At 37.8% G+C, this 18,419-nt stretch overlaps 2 protein-coding genes across 2 annotated transcripts; both read left to right on the forward strand.

Moving 5' to 3' along the window:
* The first annotated feature begins 10,869 nt into the window (after positions 1 to 10,869).
* On the forward strand, positions 10,870 to 14,822 carry LOC103329188 (Ypt/Rab-GAP domain of gyp1p superfamily protein). Its single transcript, XM_089050185.1, is given in 9 exon segments — positions 10,870 to 11,010; positions 11,312 to 11,998; positions 12,400 to 12,516; positions 13,319 to 13,497; positions 13,576 to 13,640; positions 13,643 to 13,668; positions 13,793 to 13,870; positions 14,018 to 14,119; positions 14,358 to 14,822. Coding segments are annotated over 8 exon segments (1,185 nt in total). The 5' UTR covers positions 10,870 to 11,010; positions 11,312 to 11,515; the 3' UTR covers positions 14,493 to 14,822.
* Positions 14,823 to 15,082: 260 nt separating this feature from the next.
* Positions 15,083 to 18,390, forward strand: LOC103329189 (ankyrin repeat family protein). The gene is made up of 5 exons (XM_008231619.3): positions 15,083 to 15,720; positions 16,368 to 17,127; positions 17,397 to 17,433; positions 17,575 to 17,708; positions 17,835 to 18,390. Exons 1-5 carry the CDS (start codon positions 15,246 to 15,248, stop codon positions 18,244 to 18,246), a joined length of 1,818 nt encoding a protein of 605 aa, XP_008229841.2. The 5' UTR covers positions 15,083 to 15,245; the 3' UTR covers positions 18,247 to 18,390.
* The last annotated feature ends 29 nt before the right edge of the window (positions 18,391 to 18,419 follow it).

Raw genomic sequence — 18,419 nt, forward strand, 5'->3', positions numbered from 1 at the left:
CTAACAAACGAGTCCCGAGAGAAATAAAACATGCATGGCTCGGCTAGTTCGTGACTCATGAACATTCATGTAATATGACAATTTTTCCTCTGAAGCATGAAATCCAAGGAAAATTCATGCTGAGGTAGGCACTTGAAACAAATACCGTTTACAAAGCCGCTGTGCTCTCTCGAAAATATTCTATAAATAAATTGGTTCAGAGGCCACATGGCAGCACCAAACCCTCTTTGCTGAGCTCAACCTAAACACACGTCTCTGTTTACTCTGTTTCGGTAAAGGCAAACTGAAGCGATAACTGAGACAGTGCACTGCACATGCACTGTAGCCTATGTGCCTTCTTGTTCAGTAGCCAAGTAAGTACTTGAGACCTCACACCTGCGTCTTGTTCTCATCAGCCTCCTGCATTATAAATAAGGCCAAGCAGGCAGAGGCTAGCATTGCATTGGAGTTAGGTCTCAGATAAATATTTCTATATCTATCTGTGTAGCTTCTGCTTGTGTTGTGTGGCTTTGTGAGAGAGAGAGAGAGAGAGAGAGCAGTATGTTGGGGAAGAAGAAGATGAAAATGAAAGGCTATGGTTTCGTGCTTGCACTTGTTCTCATCTTTTCCTCGGTGGCAGCTGAGATAGTACCCCAAGATCATGAGAGCAAAGGTTTCCCTTTTTTGGTTTCATTATTTCTTGTGATTTCTTACAAAATTGAAGTGTGAACATGAGAAAATCACTAAATTCAAGTTTAACAAATCCTGAAATTGATTTTTATTGCATGGTATGAAGTCCACATGCATAAATCAATTTATTTGTTTTATTTATTTTCAAATTACAACTACAATTTTCGGCTTCACCTTCACACGTTTGAATTAATACTAGCTAGCTGAGCTCACAGATGAGTTGAAAAATTTGAGTACCTACCTGTGATGTGTGGCAGTGGATGGGGCAGAGAAGAGGGTAGATGATTGCGTTCAGTACGACGGCCTTGGTCGGCGCGGTCGGTGTGGTAGCTCCGCTGCCTACGCTCGTGAAGAAGCCATGCCAGAAACAGGTAAGTTTAAATGGGCATGCCATACATATGCGTATCTTTTTCCCGATATTTTCTTTTGATAAATGAAACATCTTCTGAAGGTTTTCTCATTACATGTGAGATAGTCCACTAATTCGAATCATTTGTATCCCTAATCCACATGTACTCAATAAGCTTTACAAAGTAATTTTGTTTTCCCTATATAAAACAAGATGATCATATTCTTATACTTTTGGAAAGTTCATTTGTGCAGACAGCGTAGCAAAAGAATCAGAAGCGGTAAATCATGAGGTTTACAGCTTTGACAATCACCATGGCATTGGTGATCATCATGGCATTGGTGGTCATCATGGCATTGGTGGTGGAGGACAAGGAGGTGGTGGTCAAGGTGGCGGCGGCAGCGGACAAGGAGGTGGTCAAGGCAGCGGCGGCGGACAAGGAGCTGGTCAAGGCGGCGGCAGCGGACAAGGAGGTGGTAAAGGTGGTGGCGGCGGACAAGGAGGTGGACAAGGCGGTGGTAAAGGCGGTGGACAAGGTGGTGGTGGTGGTAAAGGTGGAGGACAAGGCGGTGGAGGTGGTAAAGGCGGAGGTGGCGGACAAGGGGGTGGTAAAGGAGGCGGTGGTGGAGGACAAGGAGGCGGTGGTAAAGGTGGCGGACAAGGCGGTGGTGGTGGTGGACAAGGAGGTGGTGGTAGTGGCGGACACGGGGGTGGTAAAGGAGGTGGTGGTGGAGGACAAGGAGGCGGTGGTAAAGGTGGAGGACAAGGCAGTGGAGGTGGTAAAGGCGGAGGTGGCGGACAAGGAGGCGGTGGTAAAGGAGGTGGTGGTGGAGGACAAGGAGGCGGTGGTAAAGGTGGAGGACAAGGCGGTGGAGGTGGTAAAGGCGGAGGTGGAGGACAAGGAGGTGGTGGTGGAGGACAAGGAGGCGGTGGTAAAGGTGGAGGACAAGGCGGTGGAGGTGGTAAAGGCGGAGGTGGCGGACAAGGAGGTGGTGGTAGTGGCGGACAAGGGGGTGGTAAAGGAGGTGGTGGTGGCGGACAAGGAGGTGGTGGTAAAGGTGGCGGACAAGGCGGTGGAGGTGGATACGGTGGAGGTGGTGGATACGGTGGAGGTGGCGGAGGATACGGTGGTGGCGGCGGATACGGTGGAGGTGGAAGTGGCGAGGGTGGCAGTAACTAATGCTAGCAATAGAAAGGAAACCGATGTGATGGGCCAAATAAGGCTAGCTTAATGAACCAAGAATAAAAACAATGTACCTACTTAAACGAGGCCAAGCGCATGTATGATGAAGTGTAGAGAGGAAAACATGAGTGAGGGTTTGTGGGTTATAACCAAAAATATCCTTAGTCGACGCGATGTATGTAACCCCTTTTATAATATACTATATATATGAAGTATATTTTATAAATCCGTGCGTTTTTTTTCTTCTTATCGATGGATTGTGATGCATGTTAATTAAGATTAAAACTTATGAACCCTTATCCCATATTTTTGGTAAAAATTATGATGAGTCAGAGTTTGGTGTGCAACCATGTAACATGTAACACTTGAGAGCAACACCATGAGATTGTGCCAAAGACGCAAGATTCATGGGCTAGCTTGGTAGAACTCAAGGACAAAGCACTAACAGTTCATTTTCTATTTTTGTTTTTCAACGGTGCAGTTAGAGCCACTGTGTGCCATGTGATGACACTAATACGGATGCCTCCTCCCCCATCTTTTTCTTTAGTTCGAGTTTGAATTGCAGTCACCAACTCTCTTATTCATCTCCAATTTTTAAAGGGGTGGGTGCCAATTTGACCCTGTAGTCTTTTCCCACTTTAAAGGGGTTGATAGACAAACATAATTAAAGGGGTTTGTCTACAATTCAAGATGTGTTATTGTCAACGAGTATTAATTAAGTGAAGAAAAAACATTGATTTACAGATTAATAATCTCAAGTTGGAACGCTCACGATACGAAACCTTAATCATCTTTCATTATTCATCAAGCATGATGGTGCGTATATACCAACAATGGATAGGTTAATTGTTACCAAATTTTGACCAAAATATATGGATATTGAAAGGGAAGGGAGATTAGACCAAGACAATGAAAACGGTGGACAGATGTCAGTCACCCTTTGTCCAATAAACAATTGCTCCAAACTTCTAACATCCAACAAATTATACATATATAATATAGCACATAGGGTACGTACCTGTTCCCTCAAAGCTTTTATTTATTGCTTGAAAATGTTGTATTTACATTGTTCCCTAAATCAAGCTGGTTTCGTTGACAAGATGGAAACCAGTGAGGAAGAACAAAAGCAAACGAAGATCATTTAAAAGGCCTTAAATCTTCAACTGTTGCAGCAGCAGAAGCAGCAGCAGCTGGAAGACAAAAAGAAGAGCCCCAACGTGTGAAACAAAAAGGGCCTTCCAATCCAACCACCTGGTCCTGGCCCACCTTCGAGAAAAAAAAATGAAAAGTTAAAACCCACGAGCTCCTTTGAAAACAACATCAACGGGAAAGGCTCGTCATCTTCTTGGGAACAACTTCTCCATGCCCTCTCTTTCCCATTTGGCCTTTTTATATCTGTCTTTCACTCTCTGTTTCCTCCATGTTTTTGGGTTTTCTCTGAGCAGCAATTGAGGACCAGAAGTTATGAAGATCAAGAAGAAGAAATTGTGGTGGTCTCTGAGAAGTGAGCGCTCTCAATTGCAAGAAGAAATTACTTACTTAGTTTCTTTTGGGGTGACATTTATGTATGTCTAGCTTTTTGGTGTGAGGTGTTTCCGGTGGAGAATTCACCGGGCAAAAGATTTAGCGGCGTACATGGGAAAGCCAGGCATTTGTTCTTCTTCTTCTTCTTCTTCTTCCTCCTCTTTCATCTTGTTTTATTTATTATTTTCTTGTTATATTTATATATGCATGCACCTTTTCTTTTTCTTTTTCTCTGTGTTACAAGTGCACCAATGGTTGTAATTGACAGAAATGAAATAAGATTTGGCTGGTTTAATTTCCCAGGTCTTTCTCTCTCAAAGTGTCTTCAATTATGAATTAATATCCTTATATTATTTTAATTTTATTTTATAGTTCTTCCCATTTAGCTAATATCCCTCGGAGATCTGATTACTATATTATGATCATGAATCGTGGAATTTCCTTCATTTTTGTTTAATTAAGTTTCTTAGATAATTAGCTGGTTTTGTTGGTGAAGCATATTCTTGTTGAGCAATATTATAATCATATTAAAATGGTTTTGTTGCTTTTCATAAAATTATTGAGCCTTGGGTAATTACGTGACATAATTATTATTTGAAGGCCAACAACAACCGTTTAAAACAAGTAATTATTTCGTCCTTTTCAACCTAATTTACTCCATATTTTTCTTAAACCAATGGTTGGTAGAGGGGCAAATCAATGGCCAAATTAATTATAAAAAAGCACTTCCGGCAGCATACGTGTATAACGTAATTTTATTGTTGATGTATTGGTACGTCGTAAAAGTATTTTGTAAATATTTTATCGTCTGTTAGAAAAAAGAACATGTTATATTAATAGATAACGTGATCTTGTCAAATATGTAGATGTATATTCGAATTATGCGTCAGAACTAGATATTCATTTAAGAATCGTATAATTAATAGATTATATTCACAGTTCGAAAAAAGAGAAAACAATTATATATTTATCTTCTAAATAATAACATGTTATATGCATCATGCATGTCAAATCACTTGGTGTTTTGGTTTATGGTTTTTCATATTACTTCTAAACCCTGAAAATGAAACCTTATTTTCTGTTTGGAAGAAGGAATTGAAAATTACATAGAATCCTAAAATGATGAAATTTAGATTTCCATCATTACAATTTCTAGCAATTGAAGATTTCAGTGTTTAGATTTATGTATGTCGAATTTTGTAAATGGTAATATTGAAATTGTAAAATGACGTCTATTTTGGTGGAAATTAAACTTATTGATGCCCCAATTTTCACCATTTTTTCCGCGTTCCATTTAATAAATTATGCGCTTAAGTTGCTAAATAAGAAGATTGTTAATTTCTCACATTAAATTCTTAACTTTTAATTAAATTCTAAATTATTTTCTCTTATTCCGATGGAAGGTAATATCATTGCAAATTTGGGCAGGCCTCGGGGGAGTGAAAAGCTATTTTGACTTGAAAATTTTGAGGCGTTTCAGGTGCATCAATGCTTCTTCTTGTAGGTTGATAAATGGACACCTGTTAATTTTGAGACATCTTTTTTTTGAATTGGATATAAGAAAATAATAAATAATCATACTAAAATAAAACTTGGTAATTGTTTTGATAAACCGTGTCGGAAGGAAAAGCTCTTTCAATATTACACGGCTTGCATTGCGCCCAAGGCTCGACGTTGTTTATATAATTTGATTTCTCCCCCTTCATTTCTTCCTTGATTATGTATTCTATGTATAATTTAGCTGTGAACAAAACGTTGCGATTTAATTAGACTCAACTATTTCTGTGGTTTAGGACAGTAATTAATCATTATATTATACTATAAGTTTTTTTAAGTACTAGCGATAGTCTAAAGTATAATTATTGATATGTATTCTTCTTCTTCTTTTAGTATAAGAGGATGAAAGTTTATCACACACACTACCGATAAGAGTTCGAACTTAAAATCATTAATCTGTAAATCAATGTCACTTTTGACTGGGCTGTTTATTACTATAGATTTCTTTTAGTGTGCGTAATTAAGGTTCCATCTGTGCAATATTTTAATGCTGTCAGATGGTTTCAATGGAGTCGCTTATTTGATTGTGGTTTATGGGGAAGTGAGTGAGTGGAATTAGGAGACTTTGAATCGTCAACGACAAGAATGCCTTGGAAGTTTGTACTTGATTAAGATTGGTTAAACTAACTCCCACTTTTTTCATCTTTGACATTACTAAAAATTGATATGCACGTGATTTGCTCTACAAGGAGATATGTATGCACGAGGCTTTCTAAATTAAACTTCAAAGAAAGAGATGACATGAGAGAGCTAGGAATTCAATAAAGAAAATTTTCACTTTCATGGGTAAACACAATATAGTGCTTTGAATTTACGAATGTATTTGAGTTTATATATTTGAATATAATAAGTTAACGGATCAAATTGTAGTTTAAGATTATCTAGCATAACATAACACGAATACCCTAAAATACGACATACTACCAAGCACAAATAATAAAAGGCACATGCTCAAATTGGTGGTTATAAATGCCAATTCCATTCCTACAACCTCAAACATTAGCTCGATACCTCACCCACTCTAAACTCCGGTTAAGTTCCATATGAACTCCTAAGTTAAACCTTATTTGGACTCTGAGAAAGGAAGTTTTTGTTTTTTTTTTCTTTACCAAAAAAAAAAAAAAGATGTATAATATATTGCTTATAATTATGTGCTTTATCTCTCTTATCACGTGAGTGAGAAGTTATGTGGTCAAAGATACGGATTAAAATTTATCCTCATTACAAATGGCCTGATTCATGTCCCACAACCCCTGTGCCTACAGTTGCATGGGCTTCTTCCGTAACCCATGCTCAAGAGCAGTGTGCATGGGCTTGTTCCCAAGTGGAGCAGAGAAGACAGATTGGTGGTTGAAGAAGATGATGACAGTGATAATAATAATAATAATAATAATAAAATATTCAGTGTTTATTTGCAATGGTCAAGAGATCTAGTAGCCATAGTCAACCACTAGTTCAACTTTTATGCCATGAATTACTGACCCTCTTACAGTGAGCGTCGTGACTCGTGAGACCAAATTTTGGAAGTACGAAGGGTTCTATTCGTACCTAGTGAAAAGCATAAGCTAGCTTACAAGTGAAATCATGAGCGGTTCAACAACTTCAATTTGTTTGAATTGGTTTGGACACAACCCCAACAAAGTTCTGCTAACTAATGCATAGCTATAGGGAAATTTGGAAAAAGAATATTTTTCTCATTTTTTTATTCACGATTTAGAAATATTGTCACTCGAAAACCCTCCGAACAACACTCAAACTTCTCAAGAGGTTAAAAATCTAAAAGTTGATAAAAAGGGAAACTTCAATAATTATCAAAATTTCCCCCTATAAGGTTCATAAAACACTACTGATATATATATATATATATATATATATATATATATATATATAAGGGATCTTTCAAATAAACTTATTTGAGGGACATTCTTATAGGGCTCACTTCGTATTGTATTTCACTAATCCAAGCCGTTTATGTGGTAGATATTCATTTCAAGACCATCTTTACAAAAAAAAAAAAATCACTTGAATCTAATATAATTTGACCATTCAATTGAATTATTGAAATTTTAGTATTTTCTTAAAGCACTATGTTCATTGATTTTATAGGATATTGGACGTCATAATAATTTTTATTTGTCTAATTTTTTGCAAGGATGATCTATGAATATAGACTTAAAAAATAGATTATTCGGATTGTTGAAAAAAATAATTATAATGGATCCTAAATGATGTTTCTCAAATAAAATTATTCGAGGAATCCCTCAATAGAAATACTGTATATATCCCCTTCTATTGAGGGATCTCTCAAATAATTTTATCTAAGGGACGCCAATTAGGGTACTCTACAAATTTTTTTCCCAATGATCCAAACCATCTATTTTTTAGGTCTTTATTCATAGATCATTCTTATAAAAAATTAGACAAATTGAAAACCGTTTCGACATCTAATTGTGTCTTATAAAATCAATGAACACGGTGCTTCAAGAAAGTACTAAAATTTCAATAACTCAATTGAGTGGTCAAATAATATCGGATTCAAGTAATTTTTTGTAGATAATCTTTAAATGAGTATCTACAAAATAGACTGTTTAGATTAGTAAAATACAATTCAAAGTGGAGCCTACAATGAATGTTCCTTAAATAAAATTATTTGAAAAATCTCTTAATGAATATATATATATATATATATATTATGGCAGGGTCGTGGCCTCACGTAGGCTTTAAAAATGGATCAGCTTGATATTTTGTTGTGGGGCTGTCATACACTTGGTCACGAACTGATGTTCCTAATTAAAATTACTATAATAATACCTGGTCAAGAGGATTGGATCAGTGCTACTTGGCCTAAGATTATTTGAATAAAAAATAAAGGGTTATGCAGAGTTGGACAATTTAGCATCTTGCTTTGAAAATTTCACAATCTCCTTTACAGAAAAAGTGGTGGATGGATAGCAAAGTCCAAATCATGTCATATGTAAAATAAATAAATAAATTAGAACAATTTTAGAACTGTATCTGTAACAATGAATGACAGGAGGTTGATTGCTTGCAATCTTTGTCCAAAAGACAGCAAACCAAAAATGTCAAAAAGTACACAGAAGAATAATTGACATATTTACTTATCATCAAGAATAGATATTAGAATTATTTTAGACAGATAAGAGAAAATTTTCTACAATTTTCTTTACACGAGACTACAACGATACGATGCGAGGATCAGAGTCGGCCCATGGCATATGCAAGCTGTGCGACCGCACAGGGCCCCTAAAATTTAGGGGCCTCCAAATGTTTTTAAAAGCCCAACATTATATTATTTTTGTGGGTATGTGTAGTTTTTTTGTATGTAAAAGAAAATTGAATGGATGTGAGTATGTGAAAATAGACGAAGGATGATCTTGATTCTATTTGTGGTTTCTAACGTAATTGATACCACATATTTTGATTTAATTTATGATTTTTAAATTTTAAATTTTGAAAAATTGTTAATTTACTTAAACATATAGGGTCTCATCAGCTTTCTTTGCACAGGACTTCCATATCTAATGGACTGGCTCTGGCGAGGATGATATAGTTTACATGAATCATCTAAAAGTAGAAACTTGTATGCAATCTTCGTTCACAAGAAAAGCAAAACCAGTAGATTTGTTGAGCAAATAAATACATTGGGGCACCGGTGTTCAAATGCGGCAGCAATAATCATGGCTTGGTTTGTATGCCCTACATCATTATTGAAATCTGTATATGCAACGTAAGAGTTAGTTGTAAAATTGCACTAGTTTGGCATTTGAGACGGTGACTTTGCTTAGGCCATACAGGTTCTCATGTTGTGCATACGGTCTTGTCTTTGTTGTAAAGGAAGGAAGTAGGTGATACCACGTGTAATACATATCATTGATTGGTTGAACACAAAGGGACCACCCCCTCCCATATCATTGATTGCTCTTTTTCAGTGGAAATTATTTTGGAATTGTTTTAGATGCTAATCTTGTTGTTAGATTTTGTATTATATCAGCTTGAAAAGGGACGGATACACTATCTTGGTCAACTAATTTAACCGACGTATGCGCTCCATTATTGAAGGCTTTGAGTAGACAGTTGAAACCTAATTACAATAACTAATGTAGGAGGATTAATGCAGGTGCCATGAAGCCTTATTGAAAACATCTTTAGAGTGGAGGTATTATGTTTGGTAATTCCTCCATGGTTTCTTCTAGTTGGTCCTTATGCCTTTGTCTAAGAATGCTAATGTGCTTTATTATTTCAAAAATTTTAAAAGAAAAAAAAACAAATACAAGAGACGACCATCGGTTTTTTCCCTTGTAGGACCCACAAAAAAACCGGCCCAACTTCTTGTATTCATAACAATGGAGGCCGGCCCATCACCCAAAGGTCCCAAAACACATACACATGTCCTGCTACGAATATGCTGAAACTAGTTGCGCTATGAAGAGCAAACATCTAGTGCTTCCGTCGTATTTCATATCCCGTGCAGCCGCATCATCAGAACACGTGGGAAGCCTTCGTACCACGACCACAACGTAAGATTGCCAGTCAGCTTACGTGGCGTTGTCTCTCTTCGGACACGCTCGACGATCAGGATCGGATGTCAGACGCTCGCACGTGATATCACCCTCCATTTTTGGCGCGCTTAGAGGGAGTAGCTCCACAAGGTAGGCCCCGCGACTTCCCAGCTCACTAGCACTTTGGGTAATTATTTTGCGGGCCATAAACAGTTGAACGCTGCTGTAGAAATACCCTGGCTTTGTCAATTAATTACGGATATGCCCCTTCTTCCCAACTATGTCAAACTAAAAACGCGCTTTTCTTGTCGACTCCTCAACTATGAAATGTTTTAGCTCTTATTTATCTTAATATTGTATAATTTTTTTTTTTGGAACTTTTTTGTCAAAAGTTAATATATTGATGCCAACGGGAATCTAGCGCAATGGACAAAGGTCTTAACTCGCGGATTGATGGTTTGAAGTTCGAACTCTCATGACACCGTGGTAGTATGCGTGTGAGAAATCCTCATCCCTATTTCTTAGTTTATACCACAAAGTAATTATAGAACAAGTGTCAATTTCAAATGAATGAAGGTGCTTTGGATTAAAAACAAAGTTTAATGAAAGTAACAAATTAAATGGGCAAAGAAAAAAGAAGAAGAAAACTTACACATGTCAATGGCATAGAAAGCAAATTCATCTCCAACCAAAAATAAAAATCACCAATTTCCCCTCAGCTGTAATTCCCTCTCTATGTTTCTCCTTTTATTTTGATTTCCATTTTAACTAAAACTCCCTAAAAACAAAAAAGAAAAAGGGTAACAAAATAACAAAAGAAGAAGAAAAACAGAAAAAAGAAAGACAAAACTCAGTACACAGTGTGAATGTCTGTCTCTTCTCAGCGTCAGCTGGCGCCCCATTAACGTTCCAAAAATATATTTATAGAAAGAAATTCGAAGGCAAAAGACCCACAAAACTAATTTCTTTTACAAATTGGACCCCTTCCTACTTCACTTTTTTCTCTTCCATACCAGGAACAGGAAGCACGACTTAAGACCATCCATTTTTTTTTCTTTCTGTTGTGTCCTTTTAACTCCAAGCTTAAATTACCCCCAAAAACTGCGGACTTTAATGATAAGCCACTTCTTAATCATCCATCCACTAATATTTTTATTCCTAAATTAGAACATTCTTGTGCTCTTGATTTGAATCAAACCCAATCTCAGGTACCCACTTTCTTTCCTCATTTTCTCTTTTGTATTGACATTGCAGGACAAATCTCTTCTGGGTTTTCGTTTTCATTTCCCACTTTCCTTTTTTCTGGGTTTTTTTTTGTTTGAAAATATATTTTTTTCCGACAAAAAAAGCCCACCTGAGAGGGAAAGATATTTTTTCCTTCTTTCTTTTTGGGGTTGTTATTTAGGGTAGATTATATTAATGGCACAAAAGAGACTTTCATGGCCATCACAAATGCTAGATTTTGGTGATACGTTTTTGTGCTTGACTCGTCTTTCATCAAATCTTTAGGGACACAGCTGAAGAAAATAAACACTTTGCAGCCTCTCTCTCCTTCAGTCCTTGTTCAAAATCCCAAAGCTTTTTCTCAGGCTACAATATAAGACCACTTCATGGTTTTGTAGCAGGTGGGCTTTTCTTGTTTGACAAGGGCCTCTCACCAAAATATCTTATCTTTCTCTTTCTTTTCTTGATCTACCACAATAACCCCAAGAAATGTTTGGAACTCAAAGCCAAAGAGACCTCCCCTTAGAATTCCAATCCCAAATACCAATTTTGAGGCCTAGCATCCATACCAGGAGGGCTAATCTTACAGTAAAGTTCCAAGACCTTTATGGGTTCACAGTAGAAGGGAATGTAGATGATGTTAATGTGTTGAATGAGGTGAGAGAGAAGGTGAGGCAACAAGGACGGGTGTGGTGGTCATTGGAGGCTAACAAAGGTGCAAATTGGTACTTGCAGCCTTCCATATCTGAAGGAATTGCCCTTAAATCTTCGCTAAAATTTTCAGCTCTGGCCAATGCCATTACTTTGAAGAGGCTGATTAGGAAGGGAATTCCACCTGTTCTTCGGCCCAAGGTGTGGTTTTCGTTATCTGGGGCGGCCAAGAAGAAGTCCACGGTACCTGAGAGCTATTACAACGATTTGATAAAGGCCACTGAGGGCAAGGTCACCCCTGCCACTAGGCAGATTGATCATGTGAGTTCCTTTGCCTCTCTTTTTAGATTGCAATGGTGGTTGTACCAAATGTTGGATCTTGCCTTTTTCAATCAAGGAATTTGACTTTGAATATGCATGATCGTTCTTAGTATCAACTTCCTTTTGAGAGATTTAGTAATTTGCAGGATGGATGTAGGAAAACATTAGCTATTCTTGAAGATTAGGTATCATTTGTGGCTGATCTTGTGATTCATGATGATAATTTGGGAATTTCTAGTTTGCATAATTTGGCTGTCTGCTTATAGAATTCCATTGGGAAAATCTTCCATTACTTTTGCTCTAATGTTCAGCATTTCCAAGTGCTATAGCTTATAAGTTGTATCTGTATTGCCATTAAATTCCCTCCACTTCTGCAATTCACTCCTTGATTGTATGTGCAGGACCTGCCCCGTACCTTCCCAGGTCACCCATGGTTGGACACCCCAGAGGGTCATGCTGCTCTTCGACGTGTCCTTGTTGGGTATTCTTTCCGTGATTCTGATGTTGGCTACTGTCAGGTAGCTCTCCTTGCACCTTCCATAATACACATGAGCCATTCTTAAAGTTATCTGACTATCATGAGCATAAAAGTGCAAACCATTCTATATGTTACAAGCTGATATTTTTAAAAATACTTCTGTTGTTTGTTTCATGGTCCTTACATAAATCTTGTTTGAAATTGCAGCATGTTCAAAATTCTACTTTTTGTAATCATAGTTTGATCCAAGAGAAATGTCTTGTTCAAGCATTTTTATCATAGTAGAATTGTGAGTTTTACAAATGATTTTATTCAGGTTAAGTTCAATCCTCCGGTTTTCTTCCTCCTTATGGCACCCTTTTCATGTTTACTTTTCCTTGTCACATCCAATTGTTAATTAGTAATATTTTATGTTGTTTACATTTAATCTATTTAGTAGCTGCACCTCTTTTCTAAAGAGAATTTTGTAAGCAGAGTGAATAACAAAAATTGAATCTATTCAAATGGTTTCCCAAATACTATTGTTGCAAATTACAACAGTGCATTTCTGTTGTTTCCTCAGCCACCAAAATAGCTTATCTCACCAACTCTTATTCTATGACCCACTCAAGTATGAGTTTTGCTGCTGTCCTGTGAAAAATTTCAGTAGGATTGACTGGAAAAATTTATCGATCACAAAATGCATGATTGTTGATCTCCACCTAACTTTGTTACTTGAGAGAGAATATCTTATTTCATGTATTCTTCTGAAATAAATGTTTTGAAGAGCCAAAGTTGGTTTCCTTCGTCTTTATGCTGATGTTTACTTACTTATCTGGAATGGTTGGACCTTCTTGTTGCAGGGCTTAAATTATGTTGCAGCATTGTTACTGCTTGTGATGAAAACAGAGGAAGATGCATTTTGGATGCTAGCAGTCCTGTTGGAAAATGTGTTGGTCAATGACTGCTATACAAATAATTTATCAGGATGCCATGTTGAACAAAGAGTTTTCAAGGATTTCCTTGCTAAAAAGTGCCCAAGGTACCTTCTTTATACTTGGCCTGAAGTGATGTTTTACTTTCCTCTTGTGTATCTTCTAAAACTGGAAGAAAAATGCAGGATAGCAATGCATTTGGAAGCAATGGAGTTTGATGTCTCCCTTGTTGCCACTGAGTGGTTTCTCTGCCTTTTTCCAAAAGCTTGCCTTCAGAGGTTAAAGCAATACTCTCTCTCTCAAAAATAGAAACATGCTGAAATAAGTTGAGGTTGTTTCTGTGACTAACACTTTCATGGGGCTCTCCCTATTTTTCTTTGCCTGTTTTTTTTTTATTGAAAGACTACTCTAAGGGTATGGGATATCCTTTTCTACGAGGGGGCTAAAGTTATTCTTCATGTGGCTTTGGCAATCTTTAAGGTACAACTATAAATTTTTGGCCGTTTGCATTGTTTGTATTGGTCATGCAGATTTACTTGCTCTTGACTGTCGATCATCTAAGTTCAGCTGAAATATTATATAGTAATATCAGAGAAGTTTGTTTGATCTTGTGGTTTGCAATTGCAGATGAAGGAAGAGCAGTTGCTCATAACCCACCATGTTGGTGATGTAATTAGTATTCTGCAGAGAACTACTCATCACCTGTTTGATCCTGAAGAGCTATTGACGGTAACACATTTCTCTGCAGTTGCTTTTTTTTTGGGGAAAAAAAAGAAAGTTATTATTTTCTTGTCTCAACCTTGTCCTCCATCAATTATGCATTAAAGGGAAACTTGACTAACATGTATCTAAAATTAGCAAAGAAGTCATTCGGCATAGATGAATCTTAAATTTATAATTGATGTAAAAAAGGATTAATGTGGTGTTGAAATGATTTTGCTTCTAATATGGTGTAACACTCTTGCAGGTGGCATTTGATAAGATAGGTTCAATGACAACCAACAATATATCAAAGCAAAGGAAAAAGCAAGAACCAGCAGTGATGAAGGAACTCGATCAGAGATTTAGACGGCTAAATTCCCTAAAGTTGGATGACAAATAACATTTGCAGCATCGCAAGCTGATGAAACTGCAAAAATGCCGGACGATCTAGTGGGGGAGCTTGTTGTTCCTCCACTAGGGAAGAAACTGAATTTGTTGTGTCTCTTCTCTCCTCTGTGTTTCTGTAAAAGAAACAACCAAGCAAAGGGAGTGTCTGTTGTCTATTAGGATGTTGTGGTAGGTGATCAATGTAAATTTCTAACTGTTATCATATACGTGTGGTTAGATACACTGCAAATTCGGGCATTGTTGCGTTTTAGTGCCCTGTAATTTTTGCTTCAAATGTTGTGTCTATAACTTTCACTCAATGAAATTCAATTTGTTCTAGAAATCTGTTCTACTCGCAAAAAGAAAGTGAAAATCCGTTTTTTGGGCCCTTGGTGCCTCCAAAGAGAAACCATGCCTTCTTCTAAAGGAAATGCAGAAATGGTAATTTGTGATAGAGATTGAAGGTTATTAACTTATTACATTTTGGATAATTTAAAAGTTCACCAGCAGGGACAATTTTATTTATTTATTTTTCAATTAAAAAACATGGATATTATTGATTTTCCATATCCACTATGCTGTACTGTAGTATAAATTAAGCACAACCCAAATCTCCCTCCTTCCCTTCACTTTCAATTCAATCCAAAACCGTTACACTGAGAAAAATGCTCACTTTCTCGAAACCCATTCATCGCCACAATTCTCACTATGCACCCAAAACCCCAACCCGCTAAACCCACAAGACGCAGACACGAAACCCGACCCGATGACCCAAAAGCGGCAACCTTGGACCATCGATCCGGAGCTGGACGGGATCGGCCTCGATGCGTCCGACTTCGCCGCCTCCTTGCCCCTCAAAAAGGTTCCAAACGGCGACGTATTCGAGGCCTCACGTGCCGGCGACGTTGACCGCCTCAGCTACCTGTTAGAGTCCGGAGTCAACGTGAACGCACGTGACCAGTGGGACTCGGTGGCTCTCTACTACGCGTGCCTCGCCGGACACCTCGAGGCGGCTCGCATGCTGCTCGAGAATGGCGCGATATGCTCGGAGCACACCTTCGACGGCGATCGCTGCCACTACGCCGCGCTTAATTTGAAGGTGAGGAAGCTCTTGAAGGCGTTCGAGGCCAGGCCGCCGCCTTTGAGCCCCTTGCAGGCCGCCATGAGAGAGACCTTCTTGGGATGTGGGGCTAATAGTGCCTATTTGGAGCAGGCTGATAATACCCAGTTCCAAATTTCAGGTATTTACTTGTTTCTGTTGTTCTGGGTTTTGGAATTGCATGGTTTGAAGTGGTGGTTGTGCGTTGGTGTTTTTGGGGTGTGAGGCTAAATGGGTCGGTTTCAAATTTTGCAATAACCGATTGGTGTTAGTTTTCAAGATAATAGTTTTTATAGCTGAGGGAGTTGTTGATTTTGGAATGTTAATGGGTATGAGAATTCTAGTGTAGGGATAAAGAAGAAGAATATTTTTTAGTTCATTTCTTGAACAATGTAGTGCGAGGATTGGCTTATGTAAAACATAGTTGGCATATAGCTTGATATGGTCGAACTAGTTGAACAAGAGATACTGAGTGATGACGTCCTATATGTGTTCTGATTTGGTAGTGAAGTCACAAGAATACATTCCGTTTGTGTCTGTTTTCGGAAATATAGGGATGAAGATGACGTTGGGTCTAACTTTTCTGAAACGTGTTGATTAATGCTATCAAGTTTCATACTTATGTTTAGCTGTCTTCACTAGAAAATTCAAGTCAGTCCTGTGCTAGTAGTAGATTTAGCTAAAATTTGTGCCTATTGTGGGCTGTTGTCGTTCAGAACATCTGGATAGTTTTCTTTCAAGAACAATATGTATGTTAAGTGACACTCAACATTTGATATTCCTGAGTAGGTCTTCAATCCAACGATGGAACCAATTCCAACTACTTCACTCCAGATGTGGTATTTTTTGTTCAAGGTAGACCCATCGAAGCTCACAGAGTCATCCTAAGTGCTCGGTCACCATTTTTCAGAACAAAGTTTGTGACTGATTGGAAACAACGCAAAGAAGTAAGATTTGCGAGGGAAAAGTTGTCATATCCTGCCCTATACAGTCTCATCCACTTCTTTTATTCTGACAGACTGGAGGTTGCTGTAGATGATATGGAGGATATTGTGAGGATCTGCAAAGTATGTAAATGTGAATCTTTACAAAGGATTCTTGAGAAAGAACTGATTCACCAAAAATATGCCGAGTACAAAGCATTGAGAGACATAGACAGCTCTAAAAAGCGGTTCATCTTACAAGGCCTGTCTCTTCCTGAAGAAGATCAGCTTCCTGCTGGCTTGCACAATATCCTTCAGATTTCCCTTGCAAATTCCACCCTGGAACCCGACCTAGACAATGGGGTGAACAATTTAACATCTTGTGTTGGTATGATGCAAATCAGTGATTTTGAAAATGATCTTGCGGATGTTTGCGTAAGAGTTGATAAAAAGAATTTCCGATGCCATCAAGTGGTTTTAGCATCAAGGTCGGAATATTTTAAAGCAAGATTATCCCGTATGAAGGACTTTCATGAAGGGAAAAATGATCTACCAGTTGATACTCTTCCAATTCTTGAGGAACATGATTTGAGCTCTGAAGCATTTGAGAAAATGATAGAGTATATGTAAGTGTTCCTATTTTTTTAATAAAAAAGAGAAAAAAAATTAGAATGGGAAAGATGAAATAGACTGTTATGAAGAAGATATGTGTTCACTTCCTAAATTTGGTATTTTGGTTGTTTGTAAACATTTATGGTATTCATTTGGTCAGTACAATAACCAGAGATTTTGTGCCTAGTCTGCATTTTTCTTGCAGTTTTGTGTGATCAACTATGTTTTAGGTCTTCTGATTATTTGTGTTATTAAACTTTTTTCAACTCTTTGGTTGGTTCAGGTACACTGACAGATTGAAGGATATAGAACCTGATCAGGTAGCTTATATATTTATTAGTAGCTTCTAGCATTTCCGACAAAGAAATCAAATAGCTTGTAATGTTATTTCTATTTCTGGAAAAAGAAGATTCTGTGTTTTTTTTTTTTTGGGGGTCTAATACTTGTCATTAACTGAACAGGCTGGGGAAATATTTGATGCCGCATCTAGATATCTATTATTTCCTCTTAAGCGTGCTGTAGCTGATGTACTACTGCCACACCTGGAAAGTGCCTCGCCTGCAGAAATGTGCCATTGGTTGATATTGTCAGACATGTATAGTGCTCCTTTAAACCCTACCCCCAATTTCTCTTTCTCTGAAATTCTGGTCAATAGCTATAGTTAATGATATCCTTGGAACTCTGGAATTTTACAATGTTTTGATGATTGACGTGTGTGTAGGTATGGAGTTCTGAAGATAAGGGAATTCTGTCTAGATGCAATAGCTTATAATTTTGAGACATTTGCTGAAACTTGTGAATTCCGAGCAATGCTGTTGACACTGCCTCCACCATCTGGGGATTCATCATTTCGCACCACCGTTCCAAGTGCACCGGGAGCTGAGGTTAATACGGACCAGCGCAATCTTCTGGATGACTTACGAGAAAAATGGCTTGAAGCTGAAGCTGCTGAGCTTGACAAGAGAGATGAGAGTGCATTAATTTTTGACAAGCGCCTTGAGATGCTCATGGTTGTTGCAGAACGAGAAAAATCTGATGGTCTTACTAATGATACTCCCAATGGTCCTAGAACATCTTTATTCCCTTGTCCTACTGCCCCCATTGCAAGTGAACAAGAAGAGAATGTAGGTTAGCCAATTTTGTTTCTTTTCCATATTATAAAATAAAAATTTATAGATTTGTGCCGAAGCGAATGCTTCAGAGTGCCTTTGTTGGGTGTTTTTCTTTTTGTAACATTTTGTCCTCATAGCATATAATTCCATACATTTTTTCTTCAACTTCCATACACTATTTTCCGCTGGTGCTA

The sequence above is a fragment of the Prunus mume genome, linkage group LG4 (assembly GCF_029339155.1).
Source record: "Prunus mume cultivar Tortuosa linkage group LG4, ASM2933915v1, whole genome shotgun sequence".
NCBI lineage: Eukaryota > Viridiplantae > Streptophyta > Magnoliopsida > Rosales > Rosaceae > Prunus > Prunus mume.

Coding starts and splice junctions, on each gene's coding strand:
- LOC103329189 (XM_008231619.3), top strand. CDS start 15,246: ATGACCCAAAAGCGGCAACCTTGGACCATCGATCCGGAGCTGGACGGG. Junction 15,721..16,367: donor TACCCAGTTCCAAATTTCAG/GTATTTACTTGT, acceptor ATTCCTGAGTAG/GTCTTCAATCCAACGATGGA. Junction 17,434..17,574: donor AGGATATAGAACCTGATCAG/GTAGCTTATATA, acceptor TTAACTGAACAG/GCTGGGGAAATATTTGATGC.